This window comes from Falco punctatus (genome assembly GCF_963210335.1).
Source record: "Falco punctatus genome assembly, chromosome: 10".
Classification (NCBI taxonomy): domain Eukaryota; kingdom Metazoa; phylum Chordata; class Aves; order Falconiformes; family Falconidae; genus Falco; species Falco punctatus.
In genome coordinates, this window is record NC_137590.1 from 8367517 (window position 1) to 8386129 (window position 18613).

General features: G+C 40.0%; 2 protein-coding genes across 3 annotated transcripts; one reads left to right on the plus strand and one right to left on the minus strand.

The window, feature by feature from the left end:
• Positions 1 to 2897: 2897 nt before the first annotated feature.
• On the minus strand, positions 2898 to 14456 carry DPM1 (dolichyl-phosphate mannosyltransferase subunit 1, catalytic). 2 transcript variants are annotated; one of them, XM_080405109.1, is made up of 9 exons: positions 14300 to 14456; positions 13397 to 13496; positions 11772 to 11805; positions 9553 to 9629; positions 9409 to 9434; positions 8344 to 8439; positions 6802 to 6870; positions 6393 to 6507; positions 2898 to 3280 (listed from the first exon to the last, which is right to left on the minus strand). In XM_080405109.1, exons 1-9 carry the CDS (start codon positions 14404 to 14406, stop codon positions 3176 to 3178), a joined length of 729 nt encoding a protein of 242 aa, XP_080261235.1. In that variant the 5' UTR covers positions 14407 to 14456; the 3' UTR covers positions 2898 to 3175. The 2 variants fall into 2 exon arrangements, with proteins under 2 accessions (XP_080261235.1, XP_080261234.1); XM_080405108.1 differs by having other exon boundaries at positions 9409 to 9476.
• An 8-nt stretch (positions 14457 to 14464) lies between these two features.
• Positions 14465 to 17030, plus strand: MOCS3 (molybdenum cofactor synthesis 3). Its single transcript, XM_080405107.1, has one exon. The coding sequence runs from the start codon at positions 14546 to 14548 to the stop codon at positions 15935 to 15937; it is 1392 nt and encodes a 463-aa protein (XP_080261233.1). The 5' UTR covers positions 14465 to 14545; the 3' UTR covers positions 15938 to 17030.
• Positions 17031 to 18613: the final 1583 nt, after the last annotated feature.

Sequence of the window (18613 nt, forward strand, 5' to 3'; positions counted from 1 at the left end):
TGTTCTGATGCCATGAAGCACTTGTTTTCTTTCCCTTATAGTACTTCTTTCTTGATAAATACCATTACCTTTAAGCATAATAGGAAGTATTACTCATTTATCTAAAAAATGAATATAGCCTCGTCACATTTCAAACTTTCACATACTGGAGCATATAAAACATGCCATGTGTTATGATCCTAATTTAGATGTAAAAGCACCTTCCTCCAAACATGATCTCATAAATAAATGAAGGAAATTTACAGGTAATTTTCATAATTAAAAAGTAGACATGCACACTCTAAAAGCTAGACCCTAATTCACAGCAATTAGATCATGAATAACTAATATTATGGACTTCAGTTATATATTGTTACATAAAAGTCTGAGAAAAATATGATCTTGTTGAGACTCAATTTATATTCCGGCAAACGGTTTTCAGTAGTATAAAAATTTGAATAAACATCTAAACCCCTAACTATTTGGTCCTTAAAAACTTTGTACCTATTTTCAACTTAAAACATTGATTTTAGACATGAAACCTCCAAATGAAACATAAATAGATGAAATCTATTCACTGGCGATTTCAGTGGCCCTTTAGACCCAGAGATTTATTTCTGTACGTATCATTAGATCTGATTAGCCTTCACCAAATGAAATTATATAGAATTTGCTGGAAAAGTACAGGCAGATGTCACAAAATGTACAGTTAAGTCACTGTAATCCAGTTACATGTAGATTCAAAAACCTACTGCTACATATTTTGTTATTTTAAAGCAAATTAAATGTTAAACATTTGCTCTGAATAGTCAGAAAAGTAGAATAATATCAGAATCTGTACAATTTCACTAAAGAACAAAGGAATATCTCTAAAGTAGTCCACTAGAAAATAAGCTTTTGTTTTAGATTTAATTATTTTTGTTACCGAGTGTGACAAATAACTATCTGAAATATGAATTTATCATTTATGTACAGATTTCTCAAATTTTATTTTCTAATATTAACAACTGTATCCAGTATACTAAAGGAATGCAGACAAATACAAACCAAACAGGCATGATTTTTAAGAAGTTTGTTGCTTTTCCTCTCCTACCATTAATTTTCTGATACAGGTCTCTGGACAGAGCTACCCTTCCCCCCCAAAAAAAAGAGAGGACGTATTTTCCAACATATATAAAACCATTCTCAGAATAATTTCATCCTCCTCCTTACTTCTTCCCTCCTGCCCCAAGTGCATATTTGATTTCAAGGGCTTCATAGTTTCTGAGTTCTGGCTGTATCAAACCACAAAACAAAAACCAGCGTTACTCTGCTTGTATTTCGTTAATCAGGATCAGGAACAAATACAGGCTTTGCACTGCAAATTGTTACTTGTCAAAGAACAATTTCTCAAACGACTTCAGTGAGGTGAATTGGGCCTTCTGGTACCCTAAAGCTGGGTGAGATGTAGTGGGTTTGCATGGCAAAGTTTTAGTAGCAGGGGGGCTGCAGGGGCAGCTTCTGTGAGAAGGTGCCAGAAGCTCCCTCCCCATCCGATGGAGCCCGTGCCAGCTAGCTCCAAAAGGGACCCGCTGCTGGCCAAGGCTGAGCTAACCAGCCACGGTGGTAGCACTTCTGGGACAGCGTATTAATAAGGGGGAAAAATAAAATATCTGCACCAGCAGAAGAAAGGAGTGAGAATACGTGAGAGAAAACAGCTCTGTGAACACCAGGTCAGCAGAGGGGAGGAGGTGCTCCAGGCACCGGAGCAGCGATTCCCCAGCAGCCCCTGGTGAAGCCCACGGTGGGGCAGGCCGTGCCCCCAGCCCGTGGAGCCCACGGGGGAGCAGATCCCCCCCCGCAGCCCAGGGAGGGTCCCACACCAGAGCAGGGGGTGCCCGAAGGAGCCGTGACCTGTGGGCAGCCCCCACCGGAGCCGGCTCCTGGCAGGGCCTATGGCCCCATGGAGAGAGGAGCCCAGGCTGGAGTGGTGGCTGGCCAGGCTTGTGACCCCATGGAAGGGACCCACACTGGAACAGTTTGTGAAGCACTGCAGCCCATGGGAAGGACTCACCTTGGAGAAGTTCATGGAGAACTGTCTGTCTCCAATGGGGGGGACCCCACGCTGGAGGAGGGGAAGGAAGTGTGAGGAGGATGGTGTTGCAGAAATAATGTGTGATGAACTGACCATCATAGCCCCCATTCTCTGTTCCCCTGCACTGCTCAGGGGGAGGAGGCAGAGAAACTGGGAATTAAGTTAAGCCCAGGAAGAAGGGAGGGGTGAGGGAGCGTAGGGTTTTTTTTTTGCCCTATTTGAATGGTAATAAATCAAACTAATTTCCCCAAGTTTAGTCTGTTTTGCCCATGACAGTAATTGCTGTCCTTACCTTAACCCAAGAGCCTTTCGTTACATTTTGTCTTCCCTGTCCAGGTGAGGACGGGCATGATAGAGCTGTTTTTGTGGGCACCTGGCAGTCAGCCGGGGTCAAACCACTGCAGCTGTCCTACTCCTCTTTTATAGATTCTAAAAACGTTTAGTTTTTAAAGAAAATATGAAAAGGGAATAATCTGCTTCTGAACAAACACACAGAACACAAAATTATTCCACGCAATTCTCTTTCTTATCCAAAGAATACTCCCTCTTTCCAGTCTAGGAAGAATTTTACAAAAAACCAAATCACTATACTCATCTGTATGTCCTCTTAAACTACACAACCTATTATCAGTTCTGTAGAAACTGTTCTATATATATACATGTATCTTAAAGCAGATATGTGCTGAGGAAAGAAAGGGAACTAATTGATATATATCTGAAATGCTATCTGCAAACCACAGAACAAATATAAGACAAATTCTGTAAATTTTTTTGTCCTTGCTTTTATTTCAAAATAATCTTTAGCTTCTGCTGAATAATGATTAATTTCTAAATGCAAAAGATAGTTTAGCTTTGTTTTCTTTATTAAGACTGTCATTTTTACAAAAATAGAATAGAGCACTAGTCTATTAGTTTTTAGTTTAACATACAGTTCATTTATTTCAAGAGGAGTGTTTGGGATACAACATATTCAGAGTTTATTAATGGTGGTTCATTTCATTGTTAATTTATAGCAGGTCTTCTGGTCACCACAAATTACCACACTTCTGCTGTTATATAATCAAAACCACACAGATGTCAGAAAATGTTTTTCTAAAAAAAAAGTTGATTTAGGATAAACTATTACGTTGTAGCAAACAAGGTCAAGAGCCCCTTTAAGAAGGAAACTATTTCATTGCCTTCCAGTTTAGATTCTCCATAGACACGGTCCACAAATGAAATAGGAACCTGTTGAAACAAGCAAAACTATTTTTAAGGTTCAAAACCTAAATAATCAGAAATTCTGTAAACAAAAGAATGGCCTTTGATATACAGCATGTTTAGACATGGGAAGAAGGCAAGCACCAGATTGGCTTCATGTCAGTTCTTCTTACCAGTGGCTTTAATAATGCCCCATAGCTGGGGAGCATGAAATTATTTGGTTTATCACCTTTAAAGATGATCCAAAGGCATTACTCAGCGGCTGGATGATACACTAGTCAGAACAAACTTAATAGCTTGTGTACTAAAAGCCTCGGGGCTTAAAATGAACCTTCACCACTTTCCTTATGAGCTAAATTCAAAACCTTTAAGTCAATGCCACAGGAAGTCAAAAATCTTCTGCCACCATGAAACAGCGTTCTGCGCAACCTCACCACTGGCTAAGAGATGACATCTGAATATAGCAATTAGTGCATAATTTACAAGCAATGCCTGTCTTTATTGGTCTTTGACTTTTATAGATTATTTACAGGATTAAAAGGCATTTCAAACACTAATTTTTATTTCCTTACTGTAGTGATCATGCTTTCCAGATTAGTTCACTACTCATAAAATGTTAGGAACATACTGCTTTTCAGTAATTTGACCACGTACAAATGACATATGACAGGACATTCTGCCAACACCGAATATGGAAATTCTTGAATATTCTCATATGTTTGTATGCAAAGTTGAAATACTTCAGGGGCTAAAATAAAGAATGACATTTGCAAAAGTCATTAAAAAATTGGCTTAGCGTTCTGCTGGCAGTTTCAACCAGAAATCATCTGGCAAATGGAACACAAAAAATCACCACACCCTTGCATCTGAGCCAGGCCTGAGGATTTCTCACAATTCTAGCAGATCAGTCCATGTCAGAAGAAAACCGAGGGCAAGAAGAGGGTAAGAAGATACCTAAAAAGACTCAACAATGACTCTGGCTTTCTTAGCAGGGTCCCTTTGATGTCTCAGTAAGCATCCTAGCAACTACAGACAGCCGACCTACAGAGCATGGATAGAAATCACTGAACATGTAGTCGGTGCAGGATGTCAGAAGCGACATTTCTTGACCAGTGATGCAAGAATGGTTAATATCTCACCTAATAAGAGGTATCCACTCTTTCCCTTCAGTAGAGGAATTAATCACCTGTGTTTAAGAAAGGACTTTATACCTTTCTTGCACACAAAGTCCTACCATCAGTCTTAAAGGAAGCATTTTCAAAAAGGGTATATTCCATGCACTGTGGTAAATTTCACATATGATAAAGAAGTACAGCAAAATGAAACAGATGCATACAAAACTATTTAGGTATAGCTTGTGTCAGTTCATCTCATCATCCATTTGTTCCTTTTAGACTGGCAGGTCTCAATATTCATTTTCAACTTCGCTTCAGAAATATTTTTCTCTCACAACTGTATCTGCATTTTACAACAGCATAAAACCTCCTACTCTGCCTGTAGAATGACAGCACCCGCCAACCAGGAATTAGACATGCAAGTGCCACCTCTTATGAAATGTCAGTATTACTATTTGGATAATTATAAAATTTATAAATATCCTAAGTATTGATCAGGAAATACCATATCAATGTACTTGAAACATAATGGAAAACTGTCCTACCTCAGGAAGATACAACACAGAGATGATACACAGAACAGCAAAAATACAATAGTCTTCTTTACAGGCACGTGTCAGCAATCTGAACACTGACAGGTTTGTTACTAATACCACAAAGGAAATCTTAAAAGACAAGGCTGAAGCAGAATAACCAAGCAACCTTTCAGATGTTAGAGAGAACCCTTCCCACATGTGAGAAACCAGTGGAAAAGGGAAGAAGATGCTGACATGAGAACGTAACAGATGAATTGTGGAGGATGGCATAACTGATCCATCACAACATAGAGCCCACATCACAACGCTGACTGGGAGCCATTAGGCCTAGTGAAGGCTGCCCATCAGACCTTGAACAGCAAGACACTTGTATTTGATGCCATACAATGAGTAGAGGCATGTAAATAAATATAAATGAATGGTGGGATTAAATAATAGGCAGAAAAAAAGCTATTTGTGGCAGCAGCCTGAAGAGTATAAGCAACCCAGAACTGCATTTTTTCAAAGCCAGAGAAATGTATTTTACTGTTTTAAAAATGTATAGCAAATAAAACCTCATCCCACCCTAGGTCTCAGTATCGGAATATTATACAGGTGAGGATTTAATTCAGGAACATTGGAGAGCAACATGCACATGCAGCTGGATGTGAACAGCAAAGAAATTAGGGTCAAACCCCAGCTACAGAAAGGATAGTGATGTCGCTACATAAACAAGAAAGGTGGAAGAAAAGAGCTTGGTTTATTGTCTGGAAATACTCCACCCAATGTTGACGGAGAAATGCAATACCTAAGGTTTAGAGAGAGAGAAGCACCAGCAACAGAATTCTCTGACAAGTCACAGTCAGGAAAATGATGAAGCAGCACTGGTTGAGACTGGGCTGTAGAGAGAATTGTAGTGAATCATCTTTAAAGACACCAGCAAGAGCATGTCAATGAAATATAAAAGGCAGAAATCAGACTGCTGGAAATACAGGATCTCACAACTGTTTTGTGCTCTTTTTCAATGACTGTAGACAGCCCATGCCAAGTTTTGAACCAGAAAGTTGTGACAGCTGGAAAATAACAAAGCAATAAAAGATGAAACAGAATAGATCTGAAATAGGTGTTTTCAAATAATTTTGTTTTCTTCAGCAACCTGATTCTTACTAGAGGTGTCTGCACAACATGAAGGAGGAAAGAAAAGGCTCAGCTTCATGGTGTATTTTGACTTCTTTCCCTCCTTTGAAGTGGGATACAATTGTAAAATTGTATTAGCTAAAGAGATGGCAACAGGAAGAGGGAAGTATCCAGGAAGCGTACCAGCCAGGGGAATAAGTAACTGGAATCGTGGATCTGGTATTCACCTGGAAAACCAGAGTTCTAGGTGTGTAATTCCTTTATAACAAGTTGAAAATCTTCTTGGAAGTGCACAAAAATTCCTATGCTCCCAGTAATCTGTATCTACATTTAAATGAAAGCACAATATACTTATCAAAACTTTTACTATACCTCTCCAATAGTATATCCTAACTGTCTAGCCCGAACAATCATCTCCATCTGGAAGACGTATCCTTTAGAAACACATTTTTCCATTAGTTTCTGTAAGACTTCTTTTCTGTATAACCTGTAAAGGATTACAAAGAAAATGAAACCTGAAGCACAATTTCTGAACTTCAGAAATCAAGGTAGTGTGTAGGAATCCTAGCTGTAATCACTCACTCATATAATTACCATTTAAAAAAACCCCAACTTTTAAAAAGTTATAAGAACAACAGTTCTTGCAATCTAGTCTACTATTTCTTACACCCTTCCCAAACACATTTCATAGTCCTCAGTAAGGTCTGTTCTTACTCCAGTTCCTTGTTCAGCAGTTTCTTAATTTCAAATAAACATTATGAATTGCAAACCAGACCCATACCTGAAACTCCCTGTTAAGTCTGATGCACCTGGTCTCAGCAAAACCTGAGTTAGAAAATTGGCACCACGACTGTGAAAGAAAACATGGAATGTCAAAGTTGCTCAGTACACAATTCCGAAAGATCAAGCAGAATTTCTAGAAAATAAGTATCATTATACCAGCAGACCCCCTCCTCTTTATTGCTTAATATGAAACAATATTTCTAATGTTTTCACTGCTAGATTTGACTACTAAATCAAAATCTTGAAATCGAAACCCAAGGTTTTGTTTTTCAAAGGTCAATGATTAGTAGGTTATTGAACTTCACTATGAAGGAGAAATCGTTTTTTTAGAAATCAGGTTTACAGTTTGGTTCTTTATGGCAGAACTGTCAGTACGACTACACACTAATAAAATATAAAATAAATGCATCTGACAACATTCAAACCAATATTCTTCTCCTGACTAACATCCACTGTAAACTGAGAATAAAAATGCTTCCTGGACAAACGTGAGACATGGATTTGGAAAATGAAAGTGCAGTTTTAGTTTACGCTGTTTTCATAGTATGGCAACGAATAAGCTCCACTGATGGAAAACGTGAGACGAAAAAGCCAGTCATGACTACCTTGCTGAGGGCTGTATTACACTATGGTAAGAGATGCAAGTCTTTCGTCTTGCCCAGTATGATGTAAAAGGATTCCTCTGTAATGTCCGTTTAGCTCTCTTCCCTTTTTTTTGACTTATATTTTATTTTGAGTGACAAAAAGATGAGCACTTATTCCAGCCATTAAAAACCAGGAGAAATCCAAATACAGTCCCTATGGTACCATCCCCAGATCATAATGGTAACACAAATTCTGCTCCTAATTCTTTACCGTAACATATAACCCAGCACTAGCTTGTGCCTATTCTCTTAAATCAGGTGTAAGAAAGACAGACTATGCAGAAACTTGTTGATTACTTCCTCAAAATGTGTACGTCCCTGTAAACCCAATCTGCCAGCCTCTGTATGCTTATGTGACCTTGAATTTTTTCCTCTTTGCTTTTGGGTGAAACTTCCTCTCCCTAGTGTTCACTGTAATTGGTTTCCAGTAAGGTCTTAGTAATGATTTATTGACATTGATCATGTCAGGTTATTCTTAACTTATGACAAATCAGAGCCTCAACAGAGGGGTTTAGCAACTGATTTACTCTTTAGGGAAAGGACCATTATAGCTATTAAAACTACCTAGATGTGTTCTTTTAAACTTGACACAAGAATCATAGTCTTAGCTCATTCTCTGGATGATGAAGCTGAAAGACACTTCCAACCTGATGCCATGTAGATTTGTCTGCTGTTCCAATCCATTTCTCAAGCCTAGTCATGTAATTACATTCTTTCTTGGTGGATTTTAACCAAAGAATCTGCAAATCATGCGTGTTCCTATTATTTAATACAATTTTGCAGTACCCAGTACTATTAACTGAAGACTCAGTTCAGCTTACACAGACCGAGTTAGTACTTGGAATTATTATTTCTAAATAACAAATCTGTGTGTAAATATCTAGAAAAATACTAACCTGATTAATTTTCTTTTCAAATCCCAGCCATATACTCCTCCATTTCCTTTATATCTTGTTCCAGACACAATATCAAAATTGCCTTCTTTCTGCTTTCTATAAGCAATTGGTTTTATCAGAAAGACAGGAAGAATATTTGTATGAAGGTGGTACAAATTTCAAAATAAGAACAATCACTCTCTTAGTACAAAATCTGTATTTTACAAACCTTTGAACAAGTAGAGGAGAGAGGAAAGCAATAATTAAGGTGGTTATAGCATTATGCATTTTAAAACCTGTGAACTGTACTCTTATAAAGAGCTGTTTCAAAGAATTTTATGATTACCTTTTACCAACTATGTCATAGAATTTCATAGACTTCATAAATAATTTATAAAGACCTACATGCATTTTTAAAGCCTCTCTCTATTATAAAAGACAGACTGATTTTAAATACAGATTTAAATATTTAAATTACACAAACCCATAGTAAGAAGAAAAAAAAAGAAGTCTGGAACTATCCTTAGTCCATACCATGCCTGACTGTGGCAGAATCTCATCTAAAATTTTAGGTCTTCAGTACTACTAAGCAAGAAAGTTGAGAATTATACAGATTACTAGCCTTAGCCTCCAATGTAATGCCTGTTGACCATTTCTCACAAATTGAAATGTGGCAGAAGTGTAAGAGGAAGGCAAAAGGGAGCAAAGTATTTCACTGATAATTGAGGACAGGGTCCTCTATTCAATATCTCTAGGTGCACACAGGATGAAATCATTAGCATTACAAAGTGACATTTATACATGCACTTTTCAAAGCTGAACAGCCATTACAAGGAAAAGAAGTACTTAGCCACACATGCTCTCTGATACTTTAAACTTGAGGATTTTTGCTCCAGTTAGGAACTATTCATTCTTCTGGATTATTTTGGGACAAATCTAACGAGGTCAAATCAATTTTACTTGAATTCTTGCTTTGTGACTTTTCTTACTACAGTTAAGACAGCTATACAAGAATATAAAGCTCCCAAATATTACTACAAAACAATGAACGTTCAGTCATTCTCTCATACTACGATCGGCACCTACCTGATAAACTCTGGAATAAATTTTGGCTGAAATGGAAGGAAAACGCCATCAGAAAAGACAAAGGGATGCTGGGGGTAGGGGGGAGAATCAATGAAAATCGAATTTTAACAGATTAAAACCACAGTACATAAAATACAGACTTACATGGTGAGAGAGGTCAGCATCCATAATAACAATAAAATTCCCAGTGGCATGCTTCATTCCATGAATATAAGCAGTGCCTGACAAAAATAGCACAGAAATAATTTCCCTCACTATTTTAATATATGCGATCTTCTAGCCACAGGCTTCAATTATCTTCTGAAATCTCTACTAGAAAAGGATGAACTAAAAACTCCTAAAATGTATTTTAAAATAAGATACTAGTGGTCAAACATCAAAGTGATTTTTCATTTTCCCTACAATTTCAGCAATAGATTTTATAAATGTAAACCTTGACAAACCCTACTGCACTAGATATGCACAGAGAAACACGATGTGCTAAGTGGATCGCTATTCCAAATATCATTTTCAGAAGTGCCACAGAAAACGAGAAACAGGACAGACAACAAAATAATCACTGATGATTAAAAAAAAACCCCTGACTTATAAACTCTGAATTTAGTACCAGTGGTATATAGATTTTGGGTTGTTCTCCTTGACACCATGAACTATATTCTGATACTTAATCTGAAGACAGCTTTTTTTTTTTCTTCCTTCTTACTTTAGCTTGTGTTGCATTTTATTCATCCTGTGTGAACTGGTGCAGCTATCTCGGTAAGAGCTGGAACAAGTTTCGCTGTTAGTTTTCCTCAATAACGTGAATTTCTGATCACAGTCATAGCTTCTGAAGACAGTACTGCTTCCAAAGATAGTACAGCAGCACAACAGAGATTAAAAACTAGCATATGCCCTTCACTGATCAAAACTACCCAAGTCCTTCTACGAACTTCAGAAGATATAAATAAAACTGAAAACAAAATACCCTCAACTGATGTCTTTAGCAGTGTCACAGGTGACTAAACTCGCAGTTAGTGAACAACTTGTCTTTCCTTTCTTTTCCATGTCATTTGCAGTTACACAGTAGGAGCATCACAGATTTGTGTATTCTGCGTGATTAGTAGGTATGGTCACTTGGTTGTAATCCACAACACTGATCAAATTAGTACAAAGGATGAAAAGCCAGAAAACAAATGTAAACATATGTAAGCTTTTGGGAGTTTCTTAGATGAATGTGAGATGTAGAAAAAAAAAAGTATAGAAAAGTGAATTTACCTAGGCAACTCAATATCAAAATTAGAATTTTATTTTTGTTCAGCAGACCGGAGAAGTTAGCTGCAGGACTTGGTACACTAGACACCTCAAATGTTTTACCAGCACATGGAAGTGGGAGTTGCCAAAACGTTTAGCAAGGAAGGTAGATACTGATTAACAATAAATCAAACAAGGTATTGCATTTTATAATTTTCTCCATTCCTGTTGTAAGAGAAGAGGGATAAGGATACAACATGAATCTTCACAGATGGAAATATTTCCCCTTTATTTTACGACAGTTTCCATACTACACTTTTTAATGTCTTTTACAACTTTCAAGGATATCTGCTTTTTTCTGAAGCAAATAATGACAAGCCTGATTTACATATCCTGTGAAAATATGGCATCAGAGCCATAAAACTGCAGTCCCACATCTTTCCATGCAAGTTTTAATAATCTATCTCTGTGGTACAAGATTGGCTCCCAAATTAGTGAGATTTCTGCAACGAAAGATTGGCTACTAAATTAGTGAGATTTCTTCAATTCACATGTCAGTTAATAGGCGAGGCAATACTTCAGTAGTTTGACTACTGGACACCTGTCAGATGTATTTTTTTAAATTTAATTATAGTCATAACTCACATCGAAATGGTTAACAGTGAAGAGCTCTATCTAAACATCAGAAAAACATCCCAGCCCTCTCTGGAGATTGCACAAACTATGGTCCAATTTTTGAAGCATCCTACAGACGGGCAGATTGCACCCAAGTTACCACTGCCCCCTCTGGATCAGTAGGTTCCACGGAAACATAGCAGCTGCTCTTGTAAACAGTTACATTTTCTCTCAATCTAGATCACTCATTCTGTAACCAGGGAATGCAGCAGGGGAGGGAGAGAAGCAGCGTGATATCAACAGGAAAACATAGTTGCACAGAACTGTAGTGACCACAGTCTTGCGGTTTAAGGTTTTAGGGAACTTGTTAGAAGTATATTGTGATCATTATACGTGTGGGTTTTAAGCTTGTTTGCTTACAAAAAACTTGATGAAAACATATGTTTCTGCTTTTAGGCTTCAATTTTCTTTTAAAAAAATTCTTTTCTTAGTACTAACCAGACTTAATAAGGACTTACCGAGTCCCAGCTTTCTTGGTCTGGGTCTTAAAAGCTGCAGGATATATTAAGAGATACATATATTACTTGAAGTACAGTTTTAAATTAATTCTAGTGACACCTTAAAATTCACCATTTTCAAGGTATAAATATTTTTAAATGCACTTTCCATTTTTAGAAGTCTAGTTAATACAGAAAAATAAATTTATCTGTCAAAACAACAGGAGAAAAACCATTACATTAAACAGTATTTGATCAGGTCATATTTAAAAACAAACCCCTTTTAAGCTTTACTTCACAGTTCTGCAGTAAAAAACAAAATTAAAAGCACCACCTCATGACTACAGATTTCCTCAAATTCCATTATCTGGAATACAATTACAAATCTGAACAACAGTCTCCCCAGCACCATTACTTTTAAGGAATGACAAACACTAACAGAAAATATTTTAGCAAGTTTCCCAAAGTGATTTAGCATACTTTCAGTAATGAATATAAATTTCAAGATTTTCATGTGCATATAGATACAACCCATGGAGTAATGACCATGCAGCAGTATTATTAATCTTGCAGAATATGAACGACCAAACTTTAAACCTGCGCCAAGTATCCTCAGCTCCTGCAGGGCCATATGAAGTGCAGGGGGAGAAGGGGCACTGCCACTAACAAAAGAGGAATCTAAAAAAAATTTTAGATCATCATGACAGTAATTTAACTTTCAGCTCTTCCTAAAATGCCTTTGATGTAAGTCAGCATTTGGGGAGGACAGAGTAGATATTTAAGTAGTCGTGTAAATGTAGTTCACACACAAATTTTAAATCTCCCTTTTAAATCTTGACTAATTTTGATGCATTGTCTAAGGGGTCATAAGCAATATAATTAGAAGGAGGACATGGACATGAAGGAGTTAGTAATCATTAGTGCTTCTGCTTATCTGTTATTTTGGTTCCTTTTTTTCCCCCTTTAATAAATAGTTACATTTGAACATTAACAACAACAACAACAACAAAAAAATCACTTTGATTCTTCCTCTACTTCCTTGGACTTGTTGGCTTCTCATTAAGTCAACTACATACAATATTCAGTAGACATATAGGAAGTGAGAAGCCTCATGGAATTATTTGGATGATGACTCCTGAGCACTAACCAGAACAATGGTGTTACTTAGGAAACAAAGAAAATTATTTCGGGTTAAAAAAAAAAAAAAAGTCCTGTTATTGAGGAATGCAACTAGACAGATTAAAAAACAAATCACAAGACCAGACTAGCTTTCATCTTTCCAATTCCCCTATTACTGCAGTCACTTAGAATGAAATTACATCTTATCCAAACCTCATCTTTTCTTAGGCATGCACAAAGTACATGAACAACCACTATTTGTTACTCAATAGCACGCAACAATGCACAAAGTACTGAAAACATTAATTCACGATTTGGCATATAAGCTCATAATGCTGCTAAGCAGCTGTATGACGATCATAATTAACATTTGTCTAAAGTGGCGTGCAAAACTTAAATAACTTAAAGGATGTTAAAGAAGCATAGAATCCAGGACTCCATTCCACTTTTCTAAGGACTTCAAGTACTTTTCAATACAATAAATATGAAAACAATAGGACAAAAAACTCCGAGAATATAAAACTCACTATTTTATCTGATCCATATATTTTTTGCAATTGTTCAGCAATTTCCTGTGTCCCATCTGGGCTTCCATCATCTATGATGATAATTTCAAAACTGTTCCCACTGAAATGAGAATTATTTTTAGATGAACAAATGGAAAACCCCATTTCACTACCTACAGCGTTATGAAAGGCGTGAAGCTGAGGACCAGAACACAGAGCGACCTCCCGACAGCCGGAGACACGTGCTGCTGTCGTTCCTACAGCCGGGGCTGTGCTTACAGCGGATAAATTCGATAAATCGGGACTCAGCGTTGCTGTTCAGGTCTCAAGCCGCAATTGCTTCACAGCACGCTGCAGCAATATAAACCTCCTCGAAAGCTAAAACTGCCGCTGCGCTTTCACCCCCTTTCTCCAGGAACCGGTGCAGAAGGGATCAGAGCACGCGTGAGACCTCCGATTAGAGTAATTCGTTTCCCTAATTAACCCGGGCGAGGTACACCTGGCTGCATACGACCCCCGATGTACCCGGCGGCACTGGGTAACGTTACTGCCCTCCCGAGCCGTGTCGGTATTTCGTACGTTTTAAGGACGCGCATTGCCCAGCTCCGCGACTCCTCAGCTCCGCCGAACACCAACAGCGGGCGGTCAACCCCCCGAGCCCGCTCCCCACCAGCCGCCGGCCCGCCCGAGGGGACGTTGGACCCCACAGCTGCCACAACGGCCTTTCCCCGCAGCCCCGACGGCCACCTCCCCTCGCCGGGGACGGGGCTCGCCCGCTTCCGCAGAGCGGCGGTCCGCAGCCGGACCGGGAGCGGGGACGGGGCTCGGCCGGGCCCCAGCATCCCCGCGACCTCCTCCCCGGGACGGGCCCCGCCGCCCCCTCGCCCCCCCCGGGACGGACCCCGCCACCCCCGCGACGAGTACCTCTCCTGGAAGGTGCGCGCCAGGAGCCAGACGACGAGGGGCAGGTTCTCCCGCTCGTTGTAGGTGGGCAGCAGCACCGAGAACTTGTCGGCGCCGCCGGCCGCCATGTCGGCGCGCTGACGCACCCGGAACCGGCGGGGACGCGCCGCAGCCAATCAGAGCGCGCGGCGCGGCCGGAAGCGCCGGGGGCAGCCGGCCGGAAGCGGAAGTGACGCGGCTGTCGGCCATCCGCCCTCCCCAACAGCCATGGCGGACGGCGCGGAGGCGGCGCGGCTGAGCGCTGAGATCGGCCAGCGGGAGCAGGAGCTGCGCGGCTTACGAGAGCGGCTGGCCACCGTCTTGCTGGGGGACGCCGCGGCCACAGAGGACGGTGCCTCTGCCTTTCCCGGCGATCTGCCCCCTCTGCCCGCCCAGGCCTCTCTGAGTCCCGCCGACATCCTGCGGTACAGCCGGCAGCTGGTGCTGCCTGAGCTGGGCGTGCGGGGGCAGCTGCGCCTGGCCCGCTCCTCCGTGCTCGTGGTGGGCTGCGGCGGCCTGGGCTGCCCCCTGGCCCAGTACCTGGCCGCAGCTGGCATCGGCCGCCTCGGTCTGGTGGATCACGACGTGGTGGAGACGAGCAACCTGCACCGGCAGGTGCTGCACGGGGAGGCCCGCCGAGGGCTCCCCAAGGCCATATCTGCCGCGGCCGCCCTGCGGCTGCTCAACTCCACGGTGCAGTACGTGCCGTACTGCGGCGCCCTGAGCCCTCGCACTGCCCTGGAGCTGGTGCGGCAGTACGACGTCGTCGCCGACTGCTCCGACAACGTGCCCACCAGGTACTTGGTGAATGACGCCTGCGTTTTGGCTGACAAACCCCTGGTGTCTGGTAGTGCCCTCCGCCTAGAGGGGCAGCTAGTCGTGTACAACTACCATGGAGGGCCCTGCTACAGGTGTCTCTTCCCCAAGCCCCCTCCACCAGAGACGGTGACTAACTGTGCGGATGGGGGAGTGCTGGGTGTTGTGCCTGGCATCATGGGGTGCATCCAGGCCTTGGAGGTGCTGAAGATTGTCTCGGGAATGGGTTCCTCGTTCAGTCAGTTCATGCTGATGTTTGATGCCCGTGAAGGGAGATTTCGCAACATCAAGTTAAGACCAAAGAAACCAGACTGTGATGTCTGTGGTGACAATCCATCTGTCACTTGCCTGCAGGATTATGAGGCATTTTGTGGTTCTTCTGCAACAGACAAGTGTAAGACTTTACATCTGCTATCCAGTAAAGACAGGATATCTGTAGAGCAATACAAAAAATTGTTGGATGAGCAAGTTCCTCATGTTTTAGTAGATGTTCGTCCGCCAGTAGAGGTGGATATCTGTCACCTGGTACATGCTGTTCACATTCCTCTGAGTAAGCTAGAAGAAAAAGATGAAGAATATCTGGAATACTTAAAAAAAAGAATTTGTGAAGAAAAGCAGAGGACTAACAGCCAAACATCTTTTCCTGTATATGTTGTTTGCAAATTAGGAAATGATTCCCAGAAGGCTGTAAAAATTCTGCAGGAGTTACCTGTCAAAGAATTTGGTTCTGTGTTGGCTAAGGATATTAAAGGGGGGCTCATGGCATGGGCTAGTAAAATTGACCCAACGTTCCCTCAGTATTAGAAATTTAAATGGTGAAAAAAAATACAAATTTTCATAGTAAATTCTTTAGGGGTCCATCTTCTTTGTGTAATGACTCTATCACCTGGGGATAGAAATACCATGTTGCTTTTTTTAATGTTAACTTTTCTTCAAAATAATCCTGTATTTTTGTAGATGCTTGTTTATTTTTTATAAAAATGTGAAACTGTTCATGGAAATGGAAAGAAATGTGTTTCTTGGTTGTTATTCCAAGCTCTCATTATTAAATAATTACTTAATTGTGCATGTGATGATTGCAAATGACTCCTAATTAGTACTTACAGCCTGGAGAATGACAAAACACAGGAATCCAGGGCTGAAAGTTTTTACTTATTCTCCTAACTGCCTAAAAAATTGAAACAGTGCATGCAGTGATTAAAAAAAACCCAACAACTTGTTAATGTCTAGCTGATCAGTAGCACTATTAAGCCTATCATAGGAAATTGCCAAGACAATGCTGACAAGACTGTTTTGGTCAACATCCGTTTAGTTCTTTGTAGCAGCATTGTGTATTTATGAAGAGAAGTGCTTGCTGGAAATAACAGCACCTACAGCAAGTGTGTTCTGTTAAAAACTTCCAGAGGCATCCATCCTCATTTTTTGGCAAAAAAAAAAGTGTATTCTCTGACCTGTATAGGGAAACTGAGGTAAAATGCTAATAAGACATAAATTTGTGTCCAGAAAGTTTGTAAAACATTTAGAAAATGTTTTTGTGAGGGCTTAGAAGAATTCAGAGATAGAGAGGTGAAGAGGAGGTGAGAGGAAAAATAGGTACGTGGCCTCCCTTTTGCAAGTACAAAGACATATTTCGTAAGTTTTGTCCCTGTTTTTTGTGGTAGTTGCATATCCGCAGTCTCACTGCATTATTTTATTAACGGGAATGAAGAGCTACACATACCTAAAAAGTTCTCATAGATGAACCGGATGAAAAGACAGAAATAGTTTCTCAACAGAAGCAGCTCATCAGTTAAGCACAGGAATTATCTTCTTGTATTAATTAAGATACAAATTTCCTTTACTCCCTGAGGATGAAAAAGCCGCTTGCCTTGACTAATCTTTGCATTGTATAAAACAACACCAAAGTATTACTATTATGATGAGTAGTCAAAAAGGCATATTTTAGTAAAATGTATTTGAGAACAACCATACTGCCTACTTTATTATAACAAACCATGGGTTCTAGCAGTAATAATCTTAAGTCTTTCGTGGAGGAAACTGTTACATGAATTTATAAATGGAGAGTCGTATCTCTTGCAATTTAGAGGAAAATGAAAACATTACAGGCTGTGACTTAAAGTAGGTATTAATTCTCTGTGGTGTGTGCCGAGAGTCGTAACTCAAGACCTTTTAAGGCTGGTTGTGGAGGCTTCTGGTGGGTTTCAGCATTTGGGAATTAGAAACCAGAGGGACCTGTTTGAAATGCCTGACCTGTGTTTGCATTTTTCTTTCTTTAACGTCAAGAGGCTGAAACATAAGAGGTAACAGTAGCAATAATTCTGTAATATCCAGCCTTCTAATGCTAAATAACAGATGTTATGTCACACATCCCCCTGACCTGAGAAATTGATTCCTTTTCAGTTATTTGAAGCAAGGTGAACCTGTGGGCTTGGGCAAAAGTTTTGATTCTAAATCTGAGTGCTACTTCCAGTGGATAGAAATCATGTGTAAAGTCTTTTCCCTTGTTACAACATTTTAGCAGCAGATGTGCACAAATTCTGTGAAAGAAAAAGGAGTTAACATTAAAGCCTGTGGTGTTTGGCAGATGATTTTTCATAGCAAATTTATAACTGCATTTCTTGTAGCACATTTTCAAGGAGGAAGCCAGACTGCTGTATAGAAGACAGCTCTCAAGGATCTGGAGAACTCTGTAGAAGAACAGTGATAAGGATGAATGAAAATGGAACAAAACCTGAATGGTATCAGAACTAGAAAAAAAAAAAAAAGTAAATGCATCGAGTCAGGCTAACGAGAGACAAACTTTCAAGGATCTTTTCTATTAAAATGGCTTTTTGGAAAGATCATTCTAGCCAATCTGCCCAGACTAACGTCCAAAGTTCTAACAGGAGTACAGCATCTGAAATGCATCTGTAATTTTTGCATAAAGAGAGATTTGTACAAAACTAATTGGGCCATAGAATAGAGATGGTTATTCTGGAAAGAACTAGTGGCTCAGTTCTGATCACAAGGGAGTATGCAAAGTGTAGGTTTCTTTGGGGGGAAAAAGAAGTGTTCTGTTCCTTGACTTAGGACAGCAGTTAAATTCTTGGCAAATATGAAAACATCTGCCGTGCATCTTAGATTAAAGTGGGGTCTGCAGTGCTGGTCAAAATTTTATTCTTTACTTGCTGGGGCATTTTAAGTTTAATTTCTTTTATTCCCCTTGGCTTGCTGAAGTGATACACAAGTCTTCCTGTAAATACAGTCCTCATGCAGTGCTGGACTCTTTGGAGGTAGGCTGAAAAATCAAGGTCATAGGATCATAACTAAGCCAAACCCACCCTTATTATTGGAAATTGTCTTCTGTTTTGACTTGCTTTATTTCTTGAACTCTATAAAACATGTAGTGGTTTCTCTTTTCACCAGGAAGTATAATATCAGAGCTCAGAAATTCTAAGAGAAGCAGTAACACTATTATTTTGTATTGCTACTAAAGTACTG

Excerpts from the sequence above, each read along its gene's own strand:
- DPM1 (XM_080405108.1), bottom strand. The coding sequence starts at position 14,406 with ATGGCGGCCGGCGGCGCCGACAAGTTCTCGGTGCTGCTGCCCACCTAC. Across the intron at positions 13,497-14,299 it reads GCGCGCACCTTCCAGGAGAG|TGGGAACAGTTTTGAAATTA; the intron begins GTACTCGTCGCG and ends TTCTCATTTCAG. Across the intron at positions 11,806-13,396 it reads TATATGGATCAGATAAAATA|CTTTTAAGACCCAGACCAAG; the intron begins GTGAGTTTTATA and ends TATATCCTGCAG.
- MOCS3 (XM_080405107.1), top strand. The coding sequence starts at position 14,546 with ATGGCGGACGGCGCGGAGGCGGCGCGGCTGAGCGCTGAGATCGGCCAG.